The sequence below is a fragment of the Strix aluco genome, chromosome 11 (assembly GCF_031877795.1).
Source record: "Strix aluco isolate bStrAlu1 chromosome 11, bStrAlu1.hap1, whole genome shotgun sequence".
Taxonomy (NCBI): domain Eukaryota; kingdom Metazoa; phylum Chordata; class Aves; order Strigiformes; family Strigidae; genus Strix; species Strix aluco.
The window spans coordinates 13,975,548-13,998,464 of record NC_133941.1 but is presented as its reverse complement, the minus strand read 5'-3'; the positions used below and the strand labels follow the sequence as shown (position 1 = coordinate 13,998,464).

The window sequence follows — 22,917 nt, the reverse complement described above, 5'->3', positions numbered from 1 at the left end:
AAATCTGGGTTAGAGCAGTGGAGAACTGATGCCGTGCTGCAGAAGGAGTGGATTTGCCCATTGCTCTGACTAAGTGGCATTTTATTTTACCTCTGCCCTGCGTGAAAGCACGCACCTCTCTTACTTGCCTCGGAGACATTCTGTCTGCTGATGAGGCTGAGAGCCCAGATCACTCCATGAACGCCCACTAAAGCTGTCAGCTGCATAATGTGGCCTCTTCCTGATCTCCCTTCTAACAGGACAGTGCAGCCCTGTGTATTTCAAGCCCTTAGGGAAAGCAGAGATAATTAAGGGTATAGCGGTCAGTAAGGAAGTACAAACGTGTCAGATCTGCCTATTTTATCCTCTGCCCTTTCACTCCAACCTCAGCCAGAAAGCCCTGCCTGCCTACTCTTTCCCCAGGCCATGTTATGTTCCCTGTATTTGGGAAACTCTGGGCTCAGTTTTCCTAGAAATGCAGTAGAGATTTTTGTAAGCATCTCCTTAGCAGCTTCACCTTAACACCCCAGTAAATACATACTAGATTTAAGCTGGTGCAGTAGAGACTGTGGAATGAGCTTCCACACCTCCTGCTTTTCTCTCCTCGTGTAACCCTGGCAATTATTTTCTGCAGGTGGACTTATTTGCATGAGCTCCTGAGCTTTCCTAATAGCTAAATTGAAAAATGGGTTATTACTAATGATCTGGATGATTACTTTTTTTAAATAGATGGATTGAATCGGTGGTCAAGAATACAAATCTCTTCCTACCTGAAGCCTTCATTGGCGGCAGTGATGCTGCAACAACAGCTGGAACAGGATTTGGTGTTTTATTTACTCCAAAAAATTGCCAGTGAGGGACCAACTTTCAGCGTTCCCCTGCACTGTGGGTAGTTCTCTGAGCCACTTATCTCTCACACAAAGACACTTCAGTGGTCTGTCTAGTCCTCTTGCAGGGCTGTTAATTCCCTGGAGGCTGGGACTCCATTAATGGTTTTTAAGCATAAAAGCGTGGAGAAGTGGCTTGCGTGGTCCCTTGTTGCTTGGTTTATTTTCACTGTGCTATAAATGCCCTTCTTTCTCCTTGTGCAGAACATCTCAACTCTCAGTTCGTGCAGTTTCTGCTGGATGTGATTGAGGACGGGCTGCCCTCGGACACCACCGACCAGCTGCCTGACTTATTTGTCAACGTCCTTCTGGCCTTCAATCTTCACATTCCAGGTTGGTTTGGTGCTGCTCTGACTTGGCAGGATTTCAGTGGTCTGGAGTAAGGGTGTGAAGAATGAGGAGAATCTCAGTGGGTCTTTATGGTGCTATGATAACCTCTCCAGCTCCTGTAGCTTCTGGCAATACACTGTGTTTAAATATTGTGCAAAACCCTAGAGGAAAAAACGGGTCTGAGAGCCCATGTCCAACCAACTGACCCTCTGGGGCACAGCAGCTCCATGTAGCCCAGCTGATTTCTCTCTGTACTTCCATACTGCCTGGATCAAAGCAGTTACTGGACTGCACTTGCAGAACATGAGTGGGGTTAACTCATAGGCACAGCTGATTTAGGAGAGAAGATGCTTCAGCAGGTATATCTCAATATCAGTCCAGAAAGAAAGTCCTCTGCCTTCTGTAGGTCTTGACAAACCTTCTGCTTGCCCATCTGCCCCCCCTGAAGCTCATTCAGTGCCTGTGTTTTGGGGCCAGGCTCTTCAACTTTGGCCTGAGCTGTGCTCTCTCCTGATTGCCCTTGTTCTCTGTCCTCCCCTCCTGAGCTCCATGAGAAAAGACAACACATCTGACCCCTAGAGAAGGGCATTTGCCCTCTTGCTGCCTGTGAGTTTTGAAGCCTGTTGTTGGAAGATTGGAGAGTAGTTCAAGGTCCTGCCAAGAGAGGCCCCTCCTTAACCCAAAATCTCCTGTTGCTCCAATTGTCTTTACAACAAGACTTCCTCTTGTTCTGCTTCATGGCTTTATCTTTGGCTTCGTGGAGGGAGGGGAGGATAAAGCAGCAAGGACGTGTCCAGTAATTTACCTGTTATTTTGAGTTGTGCTTCATTAAAATTTATGTGAAAGTTTCTAATTTCATGTGAAAGTTGATTGCACAGACTGATTAAGTATATCTCTGCTACTTTCATTCACTACCCCTTCTCACACTTACCCATATACTTCCTGGCTGCAGTAATTAGGCAATAATGCATGACAGGCAGTGTGTTTCTGGGGGATTATTGCCCACCTGGGATGTAGCTGAGAGCAGTGACTTGTTCTCTGATGCTAAGAACATGCTAAATGATGTTCAGGTTGCTTATTAGTAGATTGAATTTTTTATTCCTCTGCCTGCAAGATTTATCTATTATACAGTTAAGTGGTGCAGCATTAGTTCAAAAACTCTTCTAAAAACATACTGATGTCCTTCACAGCATAAAGGATCCTAAAGCACTTTGCAGCCTGTGAAATATTATAGGGTTGCCAACCCTGTGCCACAGAAATAGCCACAGTGTGCTGTTTGGTTGCTTCTGAGTGTGCACACTCACACACATGCATAAGATCTGCTAGGATGAATGTACATTAGTTACCACAAGTCATCCCCAAAGCAGGCTAGGGGACATTTTGTAGAAGAATTCTTCAGCCCCTACCATTGCACAGCCCGATGCCAAGTGCTGGGAAGAAAAACTTTTCCCTTCTGGCATGCTCCTGGGACCTGGTCAGCCCTTCTTATGAGAGCTTGAGAGGCAGTAAATTCCAGCAGGGCACTACTGATATGAAGTAAGAATATAGCAGAGTGTGGAGCCCTTGGCTTCAGAGGGTTGTGAGCAGAGGTACTGTTTGACAACATAAAGCCTTTGCAAGGTATTTCACAGCATTTGGCTGGCAGGACTGGAGCCCACATGTGAATCAGATGCACATAGAAAGCACAAAGTCCCAAGTATTTCATGTGTTATTTCCAGGTTTATTCTACCTTCCTTCTCCCTGCCTGCCCACCCTGTGGGGCTGAAACTTTTTGTAGCCCTGATAGACTGTGGTTCCCCAAAGCTCCCCAGAGCACTGCTGTGAAATAGGAGCCCTCCACCATTATTTTTTTTTTATTGCCATGGTCTTCAGGAAACAAAGGGATGTGCTGAACAGGTTTCTCCCTTAGTTCCAGAACACAGTGTGATCATGACTACAATAAGCAAGCACTCGAATGTCAAGACTTTCACAGAAAAGCTGCTGCTGCTGCTGAACAGGGGAGGTGAGTGTTTGCGGCACTATTACATGCCTGGCAGGGGATGCAGCTAATGGTGACTCGGGGAGACGAGCCCAGTCCTCGTTAAGGGGTGGGATGTGTCAGGGATGCAGGTAGCTGAGGAGCCGTCAGCTCAGGCAGGACGTGCTGCTTCTTGGTGAGTTTATGAGGGTGACAGGCTGCATTGCTGAGGATGGAGCTGCACAAAGAATAGTGATACTGATGGCGTCTAGGAAGAGAGGGCTGCCGTTTCCATGTACTGGCTCAGATCTGCCTCATCTCATGCCGTGGCTGGCTGCAATGTAGGCAAGCTCTTGTCTGGGAGGAAAGCTGGTCCTGGGCCACTTCTGTCCTTGGATAGACAGGACTCCATCAGCGCTGGCACACAAACTCAGCCTGTGCTGGCAATCATCTGCCCCGGGGGACAGATCCAGAGTGAGGTCTTGCCTTCCAAAATGCTGCTTAGAGTGGAACTTCCCATTTCAGAATCGCCGGCAGAGGGTTAGCTTTGTGTCTGCTCCAAGCATAGAGTGAAATCCACTGTACGTGTAGAGCTTTTGCAAAGCAGATTGCTAGAAAGCTGGAGATCTCCACAGAAGAGCGGTGCCAGGTATTTCTGCCTGTGCTGCATGCCACTATTGTGCTTTCTAATACCTTCTGGAGCACAGGGGCTTTGCTGCCTGAGATTCATTTTGTTGATTTGCTGGTAAATAACTCATCTGTGATGCTTGCAGCTCATCTTACTCTGGCTTTAGCTCTCTTTGGGGTTGCAAATCACTGTCTCCACACTATATCAGTTTTAGGGCAGCCGGCATCTCGGTGCTCTTCTGTCTGGCCTCTTCCCAAAGCCTTTGTTTAGCCTTTTCCCTGCCAGATTCCCTGCAGGGATCACCTTACTGCAAGGGGCTGGGGGAATAAGGAGGGGAGCCACAACCTAATGAAGATGCTTCTATTTTGCCCGCCTTCCTGATGACTGCTGGGGTTGGGGGGGCTGCAGTGTCCGAGAGCCCCTCTTGGGGGTCTGCCAGGATGTGTTTTGGAAGACAACAGGATGTGGTGACTCATTTAAACATGGAAGTGTTTCTTTCTTGCTTCTGGGATGGTACTAGCCTGGTCTCTGTGGTGAAAGCTTGTTTCTGGTACAGGCTCTGATGGGCTTTTCAGAGGGGTTATTGGGCCAGGCTTAATAAATGAGGGAGAAAATGAGTGGTAGCTGTTGAGCAAAAAGGGGAGGCACTGAGAGGCGATGTGCTAATGAGCTCTCACCTGGGATGGTAGGTGAAACATAAACAATGATTAATGCTAATACTAATGAGTTTGGTCTCTGCTTGGTACCCTGCAGAGCTGCCATCCTGATTACGCAGCTTTGTGCAAGGCACTAAGGTCTGCTGGCACAAAAGCTAGCCACAGGCAGGGAGTGGCTGGCCGAGGCCAGGGGCAGCTCCTCTCCAAAGCCTGTAGGGCCTAATGAAGGGATGTGTGCTGAAGATGGAGGAGGGGGGCAACGGGGAGCATGTGGCTTAGCACAGTCTCTGCCTCCCCCAGATGATCCGGTTTGTATCTTCAAGCATCAGCCTCAGCCACCGCACTCAGTGCTGAAGTTTCTGCAGGACATCTTTGCCAGCAAGGATACAGCCAGCATCTTCTACCACACAGACATGATGGTCCTGATAGACATCCTGGTGCGGCAGATTGCTGATCTCTCCCCAGGAGACAAGGTGCTCACAGTAACCCATAGGCATTGGGGAAGGGAGCACAGTCTCAGAGCAACGATGTTTCTCCTGGCCCTCCATGGGGCCTGCTGGTGCAGGCAAGAGTGGAGTCCTGGGGTGGGCACGACATTTCTGGGTGCTCAAATCAACTTTGGGGGCTGAGGAGGAAGTGGGGATTTATCCTGCCTGGCACACAGTGGTAGAAAGGCGTGTTTGAAGAAAGATCTGCCAGGCTTCTGGTGGTCTGCACCAGGTCCAAGGACCTCTGGGAACAGGGACCCTCTGTGAGTAGTAGAAGTAGGAGGGATCTCTCTGTTTTGGTGTTGCAAGAGGCAGGGGATGCACACATGTTTGAGAGTGGGTGAAGAGCAGCACTGGATTGCTGTGGGAAAAGCAGAGTTTTCCATAGCTACTAATGAGCCTTAAGGAAAAGCAGGTGCCTCTGGAGTCGCTCTCTGGCTGGTGGTGCAGCAGCAGCTGTTCCTGTGCTCATGCTGTCATGGAGGCTGGCATGCTTGTTTATCTCACTTTAAATCTTTCATTGTGCTCTGTGTTTTGTCTCCCCTCCCACTTGGCAGCTGAGGATGGAGTATCTATCTCTGATGCACGCCATCATCCGCTCCACACCCTATCTGCAGCACCAGCACCGCCTCTCCGACCTGCAGGGCATCTTGCAGCGCATCCTGGGGGAGGAGGAGGAGGGCCAGCAGTGCCAGATGGACAAACTGATCATCTTGGAGATTTATAAGGAGTTCCCAGAAATCTCTCCTGGTACCAGCTAACCGCCCCTCAGCTTGGACTGGAGTTTGAACCACTTGGATCGACAACGTCCCTTGTTGACACTTTCTCCCCATTCCCTTCCAGTACAGCTCATACCTTATATCCCTCCGTGCGAGGCCTAAGGGTGGGACAGCGTTCGCCAGCCCTTTAGAAACGCCAGCGGCAGAAAGGGCATGGGGTGCCCCCGGGGCCTGGTGCTGGGGGGGAAGTCGGAGTGGGGTGGGCGCTGGCACGTGGTTTGCCTGCAAGACTCGGGCAGGAGGTATTTGTGGGGCTGGTGTTAGCGGGAAGGGCAGAGAGCTTGCGAGGGACTTAGCAGCTGGGGTGGCGGGTGTTTAGCTGCGCTGGTGTCCCGAAGAGAAAGGCCTTAGAGTGTCACTTCTTTTCCATGTGCATCTCTCTCCCTGCAGTGACCAAGTGGCATCCGCTGGTGCTTGGAAGAAGCTTTTGTAACATCTGTTTTGTTTTCTGCTGCTAGTGCCAATGTGCTGCAGCCCTGCCAAGGGGAGGTAGCTCGCTCGCTGTCTAACGCCTCGTCTAGTGAGCCTTTCACTCCCTTCTGGCCGTCAGCTTTGCGTCTGGGTAACACTCCACCTAGGGTCATAGAGGTCTTACCCCAGCAGCTGCTTTTTTCAATCTGCTTTCTATAGTGACGTTTAAATCTGAATTTCTTGCACACTGTGGCAGCCTAGAAGTAACAACCACGAGTGACGCTGCCCTTAGGAAGCGTTTGGCCCGGACACAGCGCAAAGACGTGTCCTGCCGAGTGAAAGCTGCCGCTTGCCACCTCTCCTCTCTCGCAGCGTTGCCCCGGGGCCCCGAGCAGAGGGGCTGCGTGTGGGCAGGCGTGCTCTGTTCGTGAAGCGTGTGGATTTCTTGCCTTGAGCTTCATAGTAGCTCTGCCTCGCTGCCCTCCCTCTGCACGTGGCAGCGCTCAGAGGCAGCGTGAGCCTGGTGTCCAGTAGCTGTTTGTGACTATGCACGAGTGTGGGGAACCCTTATTTATCTTTCTTCTAGGTTTCTAGCAAATGGGATTAACCTGTTTCCCTGTTACAGATAGTCACACACACTAACGTGGGTCTCTTAGATATTTGTATCTGCACAGTCTGGTCGCTCCCTGTCCCCAGCTCTTCCTTTGCAGTATCCAGTGTAGGAACTATTGGAAGGTGGAACTGGAAATACTGGGCACTGTATTTTGTTCTTTTAGCTTGAGGTGATGACACGAGCTCTGCTCTGCAGGCCCAGACTCTGAGCAGTGGGGCAGTGATGCTCAGGATCAGAGGGGGTTGGCCTGGCAGCCAAGGCAGGTGAGGACCTCTTGAAGTCAGCCTGGGAATGCCCAAGCTTAATAACCACCCTCGTAGAGAAACCTATTTTTCCCCTGTAAAAATGTATGAATGTCAAAAGGGATCCTGTATTTTCTTAAACACTAAGTGTAACATGCAGAGGAATAAAAATGTCTTAAACTGGACTCCTGTGAACGTAGCCCTGCCTGCCCCATCCTGTTGGGGGGCTGAAGCGGTGGGGGTGGCTGGGATGCCTGCTGCCCACTAAGGCAAAGCAGTGGGTCTTCAAACACGAGCAATGCAGTAGTTTTTCCCACACTTAGCTTCTTGCATTGTGTTTTCCTACCACACTGCTGGCAGGTAAGGAGTGGTGGAGGGTATCAGCCCTTGCTAAGGGCCACAGCCATCACCCCCAGGGGCCTGCCCAGCATCGCTGCTCCAGATTAAGGGTTTGGCAGAGCTGGACTCAGCAATTCGCTTCCCGCAAGGCAGCACAGCCTCAGCTGGCTCCCAGCAGAGCTGCCGAGGCAGCAAGCCCGTGTAGCAAGGGTTTAACGGTCTGTATCGAGTGCTAATGAATCACGCTCTGGCTGCGGGTGTCTGTTCCCAAACCTCAGCCCTGCATATGCTGCTTTGGGGGGTGCCTTGGATGACAGGGGCAGTGTGTGGTGGGAGGGCAGCAGGTGCTTGGTAGAGCACCGAGCTGGGAGCAGGGAAGCTGGTGTCTGCTCCTGGCTGCATGCTGGGGGGAGCCAGGGGGCCAGTGGGCTACAGCCCTGGCCAAGAGTAGGGGTGTAAATGCCAGGTGCAGGCTCTACCCCCTCAAACAGGGGGGCTGCACCAAGCACAGCTGCCTGCAGAAACATGGCCAGGGCTGTGTCCCAGCTCTTGCCTCTTTGGCTAGCGTCTCCTTGTCGTAGCCTCACAGTGTGTCGAGCTGCACATCTGGGGGGGAACCACAGTGCATGGGGGCTGCCATGCTGTGGCTCTGCTGTGCCCCCTTGCTCAGTGCACATCCCCCTGAGCTAACCTCAGCTTGCCTCTGGGCGTTGCTTGGGCTTGTTGTCGGCTCATGCCCCGCTGCAGCAGTGGGATGTTCCTCTAGCACTTGCCTTCAGTGACGCAGCCCGGGCTTTCCTGTGCCAGGCTGTCACAAGCCCAGAGCTCGGTGGAAGCCCAGAAGCAGGCAGGAGCCATGGCTCTGCTAGCCAGGAGCACAGCCTGGGCAAAGCCTTTTGTGACAGCACCCTGCCTGCCACGGGGGGCTGGCAGAGCCCTGGCTGGGCTGAGCCTGAACAGGCAGAGCTGGCGGGTCCCTTCAGCATCCCTGAGCCTTTGCTGTCCCTGGGGCTGCCTCGCCCCATGTCCCAGCTGCCCAGTGAGCGTCACCCCACCTGTACCACCAGTGTGCTGTCACTGCAGCCAGGGCTAGAAGATCTGGAGAGCAGCCTCACATGGGGGGTCCTGGGGGAGACCCACACCCACGGCCAAGGAAAGGCCTTCGCACATCACAGGGGAAAAACTGCAGCACCTAAACTCATTACCCTCAAGCCTGCTCCTTGGGGGTAAGGAGTGGTTCCTGCTCTGCACACGGGTGACAGGTGCAGAGAACACGCTTGTGTTGCCATTAGCCACAACAGGCCGCTGTTGGAGTGGTGTTGCCTCGTATCCGTGTGTTTTTATTGCGGTGCAGCAGTGAGGGGTGTTGGGGGGCTGGCGCAGGGAGGAGCGATGCGCTGCCTGTGACCTGCGCCTCTGCTTTATTGTCTGGAATGATTCAATTACTACTATTTTGTGGCAGTAATACCCCGATGATTTTCTCCTCCTCCCCTGAGCTGTCAGCTGGGTAATTAGAACAAATAAACTTGAAAGCCTTCATAATTTTTTAAAAGCATCGCCTCTCTCCTGATTGGGTTTCTTGGCTGCAAATCCCCAGTTTGAGGAGGTGTGATGTATAATCTAGCCAGCGGCGGGGGCTCGCGCAAAGCCGGCACGTTCCTGTCATACGCGGGTGCTGCACTGCCCTTTATTAGACAAGGTTTCCCGGGTAAGCTGTGCGCGGGGCCGGGGCTGCTCTGCTGGTCGGTGTAAGCCTGATGGTGCCCAGAGGGCTTGGGCAGGTGTGCAAGGGCCTGGAGGGGGAGAATGTAAATCCCCCCAGGGCACCACGCACACACGGCTGGCATAGCCACAGCCCCAACAGTGCTGGTGCTGGACCAGCCAAGCCAGAGGCATTTTGTGGTGGCTGAGGAGTTAACCGTAGCAGATTACCGATGTTCAGGAATCCTATGGAGTTTATAAATTAACGTGTCAGGTTCTCCGGAGGCTTAGAATTCCACACCCACCAGGTGTAAGCACCATGGCGATTTCTCTCCGGCACGTGCTGAGCTGTGCTAGAACCGCTCTAGGGCTTGCTTGATATTTCCCATGGTGGTCCTGAAACATTTGCTCAGCCCAGGCTGCCTCTGCCCACTCTGCTGTTGCCTGGGTGGTGGCCAGTCCTTGGCTTCTGTGTGGCTGATGGTGGTGGAAGGGAGGCACCAGCCCCGTACAGAGAACCACCGACTGTGAGGATGGTGCAAGGTGCTCTGGGGACCTGCTGGCCGTGTTGCAGGCCCTGCTTTGTGTTCGCTTTCCACCCTGGGAGTGGGAGCCTGCTTGCCCAAATCAGTGGGCAGCATGCGCTCTTCCCACCCCCTCGTTTACACTAACGATAATTGATAGGGGACCATCTGTCACCATCAGTGGAACCGAAGCCGGGGGAGAGTCATTTGGTGGTCATGGTTGGCAGGGGAGCACAGGAACATGGGACATCGGGCAGAGGCAAAGCGCTGGTGACACCAGGATTCAGCGCTGCAGCTGCAGCATGTGGGATGCTGCGGTCCTGTCCACAGCTGGTGCAGAGGGCACCACCCCAGCAGTGGCAGCTGGACCCCCTCGAGGTCCCCAGACCTGCTGTGCCCAGGGGTCAACACATCTCTGACCTCCTCCTTGCTGTGCAGAGGGCCTGCACGGTCCAAAGCAGTGTGCAGCTCCAAAGCAGCCACTCACATTTCTGCCAAGGGACCGTGGGACCTTGCCCAGCCTCGTTAGGTTTCCCGCAGGGTGGGAGCGTGTTTCGCTCCCCAGGAGCGTCGGAGACTGCGCGTGACTCCGGCAGTGCTGGAAGCGAGGGCTGAGCCGGCAGCGAAGCCCCATCTGCGGTGTGAATCCATCCCGCTGTTAACATTGTGTCTTTTTGGGAGCTACATAGAGGCTGCACAAGGGGTGCCGGCAGTGCCCAGCCTGGCTGTGGTGTAGGCACCCGGGGTCCCCCTGCTCCCAGCCTACCCACCCTGAACTGCAGCCCATCCAGCACAGCAGCACGAGGGGCTCCTGCAGCCCCCCCGGAGCTGGGATGTGCATGGTGGCACTGTGTGTCCCATGTACTCCCTGCCCTTCCCTACCCCATCCTAAATCTCCCCATCTCCCAGATTTACTGTGTTTTCCTCCCCGACATGGCTCTTCTCCAGATGCACCCCAGCCACCCTGCCTCAGGCTCCCCTCTTCTTCAACAGGATGCAGCCAAGGATGTTTCCCCCGCTGCAGTGAACTGAACGCTAATGAGGATGTAAACCCCTGTTATTCCTAAGCCTATTACAAGCTTCAGTGGATTAGGCTGCGATATTAGTTGATTGAGATCAAACCAACAGCTAAGTTGCAAGGCTGATGTGCTAATGAACCATCCTGATGCAAGGGCCCCAAACTGAATTTTCCTTGGAAAAACAGGGTTTTTTCATGGATGCTGGAAGAAAAACCTGCAACTTTCTTTCCAGTGTTGATGACTCACCTGGAGGGTGGGGTCGGCTGAGGTCTGCATTGGGGCACAGGGGAGGGCCAGCTAAATCCCTGCCACGCATGTGGGTGCCCGTGGGTGGTGAGGCTGGGTGACTGGGGCTGTGATGCTGTTGCAGGTGTCTGGGCAATGCCTGGGAGAGCTACTGCCCTGCAGCACCTGACAAGGGGAAGCCCTTTCTCATGTACGCGGTAGAAAACCCATCCCTGAAGATGCCAGACTCGGTGCTGCTTGCAGACGGCCACGGGTGGGCTGCGGAGCATCGGCAGTGCCTCCTGCCAAAACGCCGGTGTTTCCCTGCCTCACCCCTCCCGCAGCGGCAGGATGGCTAACCCCACGGTCTCTTCTTGGCACCTTGGGGAAGGAGCCTGGTCCTGGAGATGCTTGTGGTGGCACAAGGACCGCGGTGCTGCCCGGTGCACGGCAGTGCCGCAGCAGCGGTATCGGTGGGCGCAAGAGGAGCTGCACACTGAGGGCCGCCGTCCATAAGCCCCGGGATCCCCGCCTGACAAGCGTTGCCTTCGGCTGGAGGCTCTGTGTCCCCGAGGCCCAGGCAAGCGTCCCCGCGGCACCAGGCAGGACGAGGGGCTGGCTGGGATGCAGCTCCTCACCGCATCCCAGCGGACAAGCACCAGCCCGCACCAGGGCGAGGGGAGGCCAGGCCGCCCCACCAGCAGCCATCACCGGAGCTGGCACTGCGCACCTGGAGGCGCAGCCATGGCGGGTGGCTGTGAGCCGGCGGGGGCAGGCGGGCTGTGCCGGGGGGCAGCTCGGCCGGTGCCCCCACACCGCGGGCTGGCGTGCCGGGCAGCGCCCGTGAGGGCTGGTGTGGCTCCCGCCAGGGCCCGCGTGCTCCGCACGACGCGGCCGCGCCTCGCACCGGGGCAGACGCGCGGCACATGGCGGCAGCAGCCCCGCGCGGCGCCTGGCGCGGCTGACAGCCCCGGGACAGGCGCGTCCCTCACGCCGTGCCCGCTGCCCCGGGGAGGCGGCACTGCCGCGGCGCGCCCGGGCAACCGGCGGCTTCCCGCCCTCCCTCAAGATGGCGGCGGCGGCGGGGCGGGCGGGGGCGCGCGCGGGGGCGGGACGGGGCGGGGCGGCGGGAGCCATGTTGGGGCTGCGGGAGGAGCCGCCGCCGCCGCCGTCGCCACCCCCGGCAGCAGCAGCAGCAGCGGCGGCGCCGTAGCGGCGCGGGGGGCGGCCATCGCCGCCGCTAGGCGGGGGCGGCGCCGAGCCCAGCCGCCGTGCGCCCGGGCCGGGCGGCGGCCGCCGAGGCACCATGGCGGCGGAGGAGCCGGTGGCCGCCCCGAGCCGCCGCCGCCGCCGCCGCTGCTGCCACCACCACCGGGGGCCGCCGCCGCCGCTGCTGCTGCTGCCGCTGCTGCTGCTCCCTTTGTTCCCCCCCGGGCTGGGGGCCGCCGCGCCGCCGCCGGGCTGGGGGGGGCCGCCGGCCCGCGGAGGCTGCCCCGCCGCCGCGCCGTGCTGGGCGGCGGCGGTGCCCCCGGGGCTGCCCACGGCGCCGCGCCGCCGGTCCCCGACGCGCTGCCCGCCCCCCGCCGCCCCGCCGCGCCCGCTGCCCTTCCCGTCGCTACCCCCGGGGCGGCGGGGGCGGCGCGCAGCCCCCAACCGCCACCCGCTGTTCCCCCAGTACAACTACCAGGCGGAGGTGGCGGAGAACCAGCCGGCGGGGACGGCGGTGGTGGCCGTGGCGGCCCAGGACCCTGACGGGGGCGAGGCGGGGCGGCTGGTGTACTCCATGGACGCCCTGATGAACAGCCGCTCGCGGGAGCTCTTCAGCATCGACCCGCGGGCCGGGCTCATCACCACCACGCAGGCCCTCGACCGCGAGAGCATGGAGCTGCACTACTTCCGCGTGACGGCCGCCGACCACGGGGCACCCCGGCTCTCTGCCACCACCATGGTGGCCATCGCCGTGGCTGACCGCAACGACCACGACCCCGTCTTCGAGCAGGGCGAGTACCGGGAGACCATCCGGGAGAACGTGGAGGAGGGATACCCCATACTGCAGCTGCGGGCCACCGACGTCGACTCCCCGCCCAACGCCAACATCCGCTACCGCTTCGTCAACGAGCGGGCCGCCCACGCCGTCTTCGAGATCGACCCCCGCTCCGGCCTCATCACCACCAGCGGGCCGGTGGACAGGGAGAAGATGGAGAGGTACTCCTTGGTGGTGGAGGCCAACGACCAGGGGAGGGAGCCGGGGCCCCGCTCTGCCACGGTCAAGGTCTACATCACGGTCCTTGACGAGAACGACAACACCCCTCAGTTCAGCGAGAAGCGCTACATTGTCCAGGTGAGGGAGGACATACGGCCCCACACCGAGATCCTGCGCGTCACTGCCACAGACCTGGACAAGGACAACAACGCGCTGGTCCACTACAACATCATCAGCGGGAACAGCCGGGGCCAGTTCTCCATCGACAGCATCACTGGGGAGATACAGGTGGTGGCCCCACTGGATTTTGAGGTGGAGCGAGAGTACGCCCTGAGGATCCGGGCCCAGGATGCGGGACGCCCTCCCCTCTCTAACAACACTGGCATGGCCAGCATCCAGGTGGTGGACATCAATGACCATGCCCCAATCTTTGTCAGCACGCCTTTCCAAATCTCTGTCCTGGAGAATGCTCCCCTTGGCCACTCCGTCATCCACATCCAGGCTGTGGATGCAGACTACGGCGAGAACTCGCGCCTGGAGTACAAACTGACGGGGGTCTCGGCTGACACGCCCTTTGTGGTGAACAGTGCCACGGGGTGGATCACTGTCAGCGGGCCCTTGGACCGGGAATCAGTTGAGCACTATTTTTTTGGGGTAGAGGCTCGGGACCACGGTTCTCCATCTTTATCTGCCTCTGCCAGTGTCACTATCACTGTCATGGATGTCAACGACAACCGTCCCGAGTTCACCCAGAAGGAGTACTTCATCCGCCTGAACGAGGACGCAGCTGTGGGGACCAGCGTCCTCAGCGTCACAGCGATCGACCGGGACGTGAACAGTGCCATCACCTACCAGATCACGGGAGGCAACACGCGGAACCGCTTCTCCATCAGCACACAAGGCGGGATGGGGCTCATCACTCTGTCTCTGCCACTGGACTACAAGCAGGAGAGACGCTATGTGCTCACCGTGACGGCCTCCGACCGTACCCTGCGTGACAACTGCCACGTTCACATCAACATCACCGATGCCAACACGCACCGGCCCGTGTTCCAGAGTGCACACTACTCTGTGAGCATCAACGAGGACCGGCCCGTGGGCAGCACCGTGGTGGTGATCAGTGCCACGGATGATGACGTGGGGGAAAACGCCCGCATTACATACTACCTAGAAGACAACGTCCCTCAGTTTCGCATCGATCCAGACACCGGGGCCATCACTCTCCAGGCAGAACTGGACTATGAGGACCAGGTCACGTACACGTTGGCTATCACCGCCAAGGACAATGGGATCCCCCAGAAAGCAGACACCACCTATGTTGAAATCATGGTGAATGATGTTAATGACAACGCCCCCCAGTTTGTCAGCCCTCATTACCAGGGCATGATCTCTGAGGATGCACCTCCCTTCACCAGCGTGCTCCAGATCTCTGCCACCGACCGGGATGCCCACACCAACGGGCGAGTGCAGTACACCTTCCAGAACGGGGAGGATGGGGATGGAGACTTCACCATAGAGCCCACCTCGGGGATTATTCGCACTGTCCGCAGGCTGGATCGTGAGAACGTTCCCGTCTACGAGCTGACTGCATACGCTGTGGACAGGGGCATCCCTCCTCAGCGAACTCCTGTCCATATCCAGGTTACCATTCAGGATGTGAATGACAATGCCCCTGTCTTTCCCGCTGAAGAGTTTGAGGTCTTGGTAAAGGAGAACAGCATCGTAGGCTCTGTCGTGGCCCAAATCACGGCTGTTGACCCGGATGAGGGACCCAATGCCCAGATCATGTACCAAATTGTGGAAGGCAACATCCCTGAGATATTCCAGATGGACATCTTTTCTGGGGAGCTCACAGCCTTGATAGACCTGGATTATGAGACAAAACCCGAGTACGTGATTGTAGTGCAGGCCACCTCTGCCCCTCTGGTCAGCAGAGCCACAGTCCACATCAAACTCATTGACCAGAATGACAACAGCCCTGTTCTCAAGAACTTCCAGATCCTGTTCAATAACTATGTGTCCAATAAGTCCAACACCTTCCCCTCGGGGGTCATAGGGAAGGTCCCAGCTTATGACCCCGATGTGTCTGACCGCCTCTTCTACACCTTTGAGCGGGGAAATGAACTGCACTTGTTGATTGTAAATCAATCGAGCGGGGAGCTGAGGCTGAGCCGTAAGCTGGACAACAACCGTCCGCTCGTGGCCTCCATGCTGGTGACTGTCACAGGTAGGGTCTGAAAATCATTAAATCGTTAAATCTTTAGTGCAGTACCTTCAGGGGGCTCTGCATGGTCCCCTGCGGGGGATGGGTTGGGGACTGGCAACAAGATTTGGACTGGGAGTCCTTTACAATCGGGATAATAGTGGAGGGTCCGGGAAGGGTGGCAGCGGGGGGCATGCTGCAGGGGAGCGCTCTGTAAGGAGGCCAAGGCCGGAGGTGGTCTGCAAGAACAAAGCATCGTTACTCAGCTGTGAGGATCGCTTGTAGCTGCTAGCGAGACACCTTTGGAGGTGCTGTCACCAGCAAAGCTGTGATGTGTGCTGTAAGGTGCTTCCTGGGCAAGCAGCCAGTTTCTGGGGTGGCCAAGCTGCTGGCCCAGGGACCGGCACGCCGCTTCACTCCTGAGCCCGGGTGGCTCTTCTCTCTGCTGGGACGGAGCGCTTCCTAGCTGTGCTGGGAGGGAGGGATTGAAGTCCGTGTCACGGGAGCCCTTTTAAAAATGCCCATCTGCTGGTAGGAAATGGTTCAGACTGGTTTCTGGCTGTGGCACCTACCGACACCTGTGCTCGGTAGTCTGGCTTCTTAAAGCTGGTACCACCTTTCTTAGCGTTGCAGGGGACAGCTGTGACCAACCTCGGAGCGCGGTGCTTAAAACTTGCATCGTGTGTGTTGCCGGAGTATCCAAATGCAGATGCTAGCGGTAGCTGCTGGGGTGGCTTTGGGGAGTGTTGGGGTTCCCTCCAGCCCACCTGAGGGCAGGGCAAAGATGGACCTCGGGGCTTGTCTGTGAGCAAGCAGGGTTTCGACCTGGAGCTCTCCACTGCCTGAGCTTTGCCTTCACCATCAGCCTTTCTTTGCTCGCGGATGCGTGATCTGAAATGGAGGCATCTGTCCATCGCTGAACCGAGGAGCGGCTCTGGGGGAGGGAGGGCGAGAGCCCTCTTTGGAGGGGCCAAGCGCCAAATTACCAAGAGTGCTTGGGGAGCTGTACATTAAATTGTGATGGTCCCCTGATCCTTGGCTACCAGCTGCCCTCCCTTTTCACCTCTCTCTATCCGGCTTGTGCAGTGAGGAGAGGATTTCCTTCAAAAGATAGAGAGAGGGCTTTAAGAGGAGACCTGTTCAAGGCAATCCTGCATGGCCAGCACCAGCCCCTCAGTGGATTGGGGCTCTTTGGGGGTTAATTGTAACTGCAGGGCTGACTGAGAGCGGGTGCAGGCACACGCATGGTGGGTGGTTTTGACCTTTCCAGCTTCTGCCCGAGTGTTTTTATGCAAGCCTTGCCTCCTTGCACACTTAACCCTGCACAAAGGCAGGAGACAATCACGTCCTGAAGTCCTGTGTCGAGCCGCCTCGCGGCGAGGGGGCCCTTGCAATTAGAGTGTCGTCATCTTCCAGCGGGAAGGGAGACTGGGAGAGGTGCGCGCACGAAGGAGGGGAGAAGATGGAAGGGGAAGAGCTGTAACCGGGGAGGGAAGTCAGACGCTGGAAAATGGGCCTTTTGTTGGCTTTGATATTGGCTGTGGAGGTGGAGGTCTGGTTTGGGTTTTCCGTCTTTATTGTTCAAAGCCCCCCGCCCAGCTGGCAGCTCCATCGGCCCCATGCTGTCGCTGTGTGCAGGGGGAGAGTGGGCGGGAGGGTTTGCGGAGCTGGCGGCCAGGACATTCAGACCCAGCTGCATTGTTTGCCAAGGCGCAGTGCTGTGCCGGAGCACCCTCCTGCTGCAGGAAGGCAACAATAGCACCTAGGTGGATGCCCTGAGGGTCAGCATCCAAGGAGGGAGAAGCTTGCCTGCCTGTGAGCGTTATGATTCCTTTGAGGGAGGTTGGATCCCCCTAAAACATAGGGCAAGGGCCCCTTCTGCCTGCCTGTGAGCTGTGTTTTCTCAGCACAGGCCCTTGTAGGAGGCAGGGAAGACTTGGGCCAGCACAAACCTGTGCCTTTTCACAGGGACTGACAGCCTCAAAACTGACCCCAGCTCCTTGCAGACGTGTGGGCACCTATGGCTGATAAGAACTGTCCTTGTTTTGCATCCTCAGCGACCAGTGGGGTGGTGGGACTGTGTCCATGGCCAGCCGCAAGCACAGTGTGAAGTCAGAGAATTGTAGGAGACTGATGTCGTGTTGACTTTAAACCATTCCAGACTGGTTTCACTGGGACAGGCTGCTGGGCTGGTGGCAAGGGTGGAGGCTCAGCTGCGCTCAGCTGTGACTGTTGCATTGCCCCCGTTCCCCTCAGGCTCTTTGTACACAGCTCCCCTCGGCCTGCAGCCCAGGAGCTTGCCCTGGTGAGGGGACCCATTTGTCCAGGATATCTCACCTAAAATCCCATCCTGGCAGGGAAGACCCCCCCTAGAGCACATTTGTCCTGACTCCGATGTCTGAACACATCAGAACCATCTTTTCAAGATGGGTAAGGGTCCCAGGGCTGCCCTGGCCTTTCACAACTTGCATGTCTCTCCTCTCTTGAGGAGCCCACTCTCAGCAGCTTCCTCTCCTGTTGGGTCCATCACAGCTGGAGGTGCTGACCACAAAGTTAGGGTGGGAGACTTAAAGATTTCTGTTCCTGGTTAGGGAACAGTTTTGGAGTCTTCTTGGTTCTTATATTTTAGTCCCTGTCTTTAGAGCTACATTCATACTCTATGCTTGGTGAGGGGAGTCTGATTTGCTTCTGAGATCTCTTAACCTGTCAAGTATCATCAAAGTCTTGAGAGGTCTGCCAAAGCCCTTCAGAAGTGGTGAAGAATGTTCACCTTACCCATACCTGTCTCTTCCCTTCCTGGCTTCTGTCTGGAGGTGTTTTACTGCTCCTCAGCTGCAAATGCGAAAGCTACCTGTCTGTCCCCAGAGCACCCTCGTCATCTCTGGGGTGGCTGCTCAGGGTGTTGCAGTCAGAGCGGTGGCTTTTGCTCTCTCAGAGACTGGCTCTGCCGCACAGAAGAGGACAGGTGGTGATGCACCGGAGCCTGTTTCTCAGCTCCTGGTCCCCCCACGTGAGGGACAGGGGTGCATCCCTTCAGGGAGGCCATTTGAGCTGAGCTGCCTTCTTCCCGGTGCCTGGAGCTCCCAGGGAGGCTGAAGGCCAAAATGTTTGCTGTAGGGGAAGGGGAACCTCTGCTAGTGACTCCAAGGCTCTTGGGGTGGGAGTGTTGATTAGAGCCTATGCCTTGTGCCACACAGTGGGCTGGGGTGCTGCCCAGGGATCCAGAGAGCCTCTGGCAGCACAGGGGGACAAGAGAGATGGGGTCTGGCAGACCCAGGAGACTGTTGGGCAGCAATCGGCGGCCCTGCTCCCCCCCAGGTGGTTTCCAGTGTAGGCCTGGAGCTTCATTCCCAGGTGGACAGCGCAGCTCCCCCGGAGGAGCCGGCTGCATATCTCGCTCTCTGGTCAGAGCTCTTCTTTCTGTAGTTTTGCTGCTTTTGAAGCTGGCAATTGTCAGTCTTGAAAGTGTAAACACAATGACCTGGTGCTGCCCAGCACGGGGGGGTGGGGGGGTGGGGGGGGGGGGTGGTGAGAGCCCCTTGCATCCCTTGTCCCTGCTCCTTTCCCTGTAGGCGTGTTTCCAGGGCTCCTCGCTCTGCTGCATGAATATTCACCAGGCACCAGCTCTCCAGTCACAGGATTTAATCAGAAAGGCTGAGCATTCGTGATTAAAATGCCTCCCAGGGGGGTCAGTGCCTCCAGCCAGCTTTGGGCTTTCTTTTGGTAGCTTTTTTTTCCCCCTGTTTGCAGAGGGTCATTCTCTTAACCATCTGCTTCCCCTTGCACAGAGCCGAGGGGGGAGGCAGACCTGGATGAGATGCTGAGGTGGGACAGCATGTTATGGGGGAGTTTACCAAGGAGGGCTGTGGAGCTGGGGTTGGCTCCGCGTTGCTGTGGGGAGCTGGGAAAGGGGCACCTGGGCTTTCCTGCCATGGGCTGGGCAGTGCCAAAGGCGTCAGGCACCCTGCAGCCCACCTTCTTCCCTGGCCACAGCCTCCTTGTTCCTAGGAGGTGTTGCTGGCGTCCAGCATGCCCCAAGATTGAACATCACAGCCTAATAACAGCCGTAAATCAGGCAGATGTCTGCCTGCCTATTGCTGGGCACTGAGCGGCCCTCACGGAGGGTGAGAGCTTTCCCCTGGGCCTCGTGGCTGCTTCTGGGTGAACCATGAGCCAGAGAGAGGAGAGCAGGAGGCAGCTGGGCTCAAACTGAGCTCATACTTGGCCAGAGAAGCAAACTGCGAGGAGGGGACAAAGGGAGAGGAGAGGGAGCAGGGACACGGCGCTGAGAAGGGAGCTGGTGTCAAAGTGGTGGCTGGTGCTGCCTCACCAGGTGGTCCCTCAGGGAGGGATGCCAGGCTGCTGGTAGCTTGGGGAGCATATGTGGCTGAGCCAGGCTTGTGGCTTTCCCCTTGCTCCTTTTTCCCCAGGGCTGGGTGATCTCAGCAGCCCATGAGCCTCTTGCAGAGAGAAGGTGCCTCGGGGGACACAGGTGATGATGCCAGTTCCTTGTGCTGAGCCCAGGCAGTTCTAAATCCCCTGGCACATCCAGCCAGGAGCTGGACGGAGCTGTTTGGTAACCGCTGCTAATGCTGCCCTCCATGTCAGAGCCATCAGTGTGTCACACAGAACAGTGGTTTCTCACCTTGCTTCCATATGGGGCAGAAGCAGTTTGATTTCAGAGAGAAGCAACCCCCACTTCCTCCAGGAGATTAGCTCCTGGGTGCCTGTACTGGCACCGCTGCTCCCCCAGCCCGGTGCAAGCCTTATCTCCAGAGCACCAGCCCCGGTGTGCAAGCTGGTGCTTGCACGGGAATTTGCAGGGTCACCAGAAAGCTTTCACCTTCTGAAGAGTAGAAGAGAGAGGGAGGGAAAAAAGGGAGACATTTCAATCTTTAAATCCTCCTGCACTGCAAACTTCAAACGGTGCTGAAGGAAATCAAAAGGCTTTGCAGCGCAGCAACCATGGGAAGAGAGGAACAGTAAAGACAGCTTTGCACATGAGGCTTGGAGCTACAGCACGGGTCAGGGATGGGGAGCTGGCATTTACACCCCTGGTCCTCGTCGGGGCAGGTGCTGACTGGGGTGCCAGGAAGCCTGCTGCCCCTTGTGCCACCTTGCACTGGGTTGCAGGAGATGAAGCAGTGCTGAGCAGGGTTTGCCAGGCTTGTTTCACGTGTGGCCTCGACACAGGCTGGCCAGGGCTGCCTGGTGGCAGTGATCCGGTCCGTTAGTCTGTCCTGTGCATCCTGGCAGCAGTGCTCATTTGTAACTGCCCGAGTTACATCTGTGTTGGGGAGATGTGCTGTGCAGTTACATCCCGCTTGCTTGGCAGGGGAGGTGTGGCGGCATGGGGCTGTGCTGCACCTTCGCATGGCTCAGGACAGGATCGCCTCGACAATTGTGGGTCGCCTCCCTGCTCTGAACAGCACAGGGTGGTGTCATACCCAGGCCGAGAGAGGGGCAGAGATTAGTGTGTGAGTAAAGGAGCAGCTCTCCTGTGTTCACACCAGTAAAGCACTGTGGTCCCTCAGGGGCCACCGCGGGCTAAGCCGGGCCGTGGCACATTTGGCACAGGGTGCTTCTAATGGGGTGGTCGTGCCAGTGTGCTTGGTTATAACCCACATGGCTGCCCCTGGGGCTGTGAACAGCCAGAGCTGCTGAGGGCTCGTCCTGCAGCTTTCTGACTGTGAGGTGAAGCAGCCCAGCCCTGGGCACCTGGTTTGCCCACGCCAGCGTGTGCTTGGGCACGGGTGAGGGCTGGGTCAAGGCAGAGGAGGCACTGCCCTCGGTGGTGCTGGGGGCGTCTTTTCTTTAGATGCTCTTCCTCTGAAGCAAGATCCACCCTCCTGCCTACCTTTTCACAAGCCCATCTCCCATGTCAGTGTTTAAATTGGGGCCCAGAGTGTTGAACCTGACATGGATGCCCAGGAGAGGATGCATGAAGCTGTCTCTGCCAAGCTGATTTGCCTGCCAGGGGTCAGCGTGGCAGACGGGGAAAGGGAAGCATCCCAGAAAACTCCTTGCCCATCGTTCAGGTGACCTTGCCTGCAGGGAGGCACAGGCAGCCGAACCTGTTGTCCCCAGGGGAAGGGGGTGGCTTGTGTTTGCCACTCATTGGTCACATGTAGGGGATGTTACAGCAAGGCTTGGTACCCTGGGATAGTCCTGGGACTCACTATCGAGATGTGCTGATGTAAATGTTGTCTTGGTATGATGATGGAGAGCCAGGTTTCCAAGGAAATGTGGGGGTTTGGGGCTCTCAGGTGGATGGGGAGTGGGAGATGGGAACAGCAGGCGACAGCCATGTGCTGCTGAAGCCCGTGGGGCACCAGTGTTGGGGTGCTGACAATGAGCTGGAAGACGGATTGCCCCATTTCAGCAGGAGCAGTGAGGCTCTCAGTGAGCCTCATCGAGCGTTTCTGGGGCCACAGAGGTTGGCATGGTCCTTGCTTCACCATGCTGAAGGCTGGTCTGCCTGCTGGAGCCTGCACTGGAGGGGGACTGGGAGAGAGGAGGCATCCTGGAGCAGCAGATGGGCTTCTCCCCCCTGGGTGCCCTGGCCAAAGCTGCTAGCCAAGGTGCCTGCGGTGGTCTGAGCAAGGGGGACATTGGCAGGCTGCTTTGTGGGATATCTCCTGGCAAAGCCACAGACTGGGGTCATGTGGAAAGGAGAGTTAATGACTGAAAAATAAAAACACTGCCCAACTTCTGCCTGGGCAGAGTGACAGCCCCAGCAAAGGGCCAGGCAGCTTGCATTTGGGCAGTGTAAAGTGGCGAGGCCACGGAATGGGCTGGGGCAACTGTGATCTGGAAGGGACCGGTGTGAGTTTTATCTGGACAAGGTATAGGGCTTGCTGCCTGGCGGGTCCCCAGCTGGAGTAATTACCATCTCTGCCTCGCTGGGAGGGGTGCGATGTGCCTGCTTGTGCTTGTAGCAGGGTTTCCTAGAGGAATTAGGAACATGGTCACATCTGTCTGTCTGTCCAGCTTCCATCTTGGCCAGTGTTTCATAATTTACAGCAGTGTGTGACGCTCCAAAGTAGCAGGATGTGTTGGGTTTCTGGGAGCTGAGTAGATGGGGTGCGGCAGGGGACCAAAAATTGCATGGCTGCTAGGGTGGGTGCTGCAGTGGGAGCTGCACCATTGCCTGTCCAGGCTGGTGCTGTGCTGCCTGCACCCCTGAAGCCTGAGCTGCTGGCACGTGAGTGTGCCAAACGTGGGGGTGAGATGCTGCTGAAGGCCAAGGACCTGGGAGAGCAGGCAGGCATGCTCCAAGTGTGTGTGCACACTCCATGTTCACGCCTGGGAGATCACTCGGGTGGTGCAGGGTCCCAAGAGGAGGGAGTTTGTTTCCAAGGAAAATAAAGATTAAAGAGAATTAAACAAAACGGAGATGGGCCGAGGGAGGAAGAGACGTGGAGCAGATGGTGAGAAGGGGGAAAGCAGGGAGACCGGCACAAAGCTTTGGAGACCCTGGAGGAGAGAGGAAGGAAACGGCAGGAGGAGAGCACAGGGAAAGGCAGCGTGGGGGAGGCAGACAGGGCGCAGCGGGGAAGCAAAACACCCCCAGCCCTGGCATCGGCTCCTGTGTTTGCCCAGCCTCCTGCTGGGACTTCCTTCTGCCCCAGTCTTACCAGCATCTTTGTTCCTGAGAGCTCAGTTTGCTGCCGAGATCCAGGATAGGGAGGAAACGTGAGAGCTGTCTCAGTGGAGAGCCTGAGGGGATGGAG

At 56.9% G+C, this 22,917-nt stretch overlaps 2 protein-coding genes across 7 annotated transcripts in view; both read left to right on the top strand.

The window, feature by feature from the left end:
* The window catches only part of NCKIPSD (NCK interacting protein with SH3 domain), a 54,688-nt gene extending 47,533 nt beyond the window's left edge, over positions 1–7,155 (top strand). For 2 of the 4 annotated variants that reach the window (XM_074836135.1, XM_074836136.1), the window contains exons 10-13: positions 1,071–1,199; positions 3,106–3,198; positions 4,738–4,910; positions 5,483–7,155. In XM_074836135.1, coding sequence (XP_074692236.1) covers positions 1,071–1,199; positions 3,106–3,198; positions 4,738–4,910; positions 5,483–5,686 — 599 coding nt within the window. In that variant the 3' untranslated portion in view covers positions 5,687–7,155. The other 2 variants (XM_074836137.1, XM_074836138.1) reach the window with 2 other exon arrangements.
* Positions 7,156–12,084: 4,929 nt separating this feature from the next.
* CELSR3 (cadherin EGF LAG seven-pass G-type receptor 3) overlaps positions 12,085–22,917 on the top strand; it is a 34,454-nt gene continuing 23,621 nt past the window's right edge. For all 3 annotated transcript variants that reach the window (XR_012624705.1, XM_074836133.1, XM_074836132.1), the window contains exon 1: positions 12,085–15,208. Coding sequence is in view for 2 of the 3 variants with exons in the window: in XM_074836133.1 (XP_074692234.1) it covers positions 12,085–15,208 (3,124 nt within the window). In the remaining variant the exon portion in view is untranslated. The remainder of the gene's footprint in view (positions 15,209–22,917) is intronic.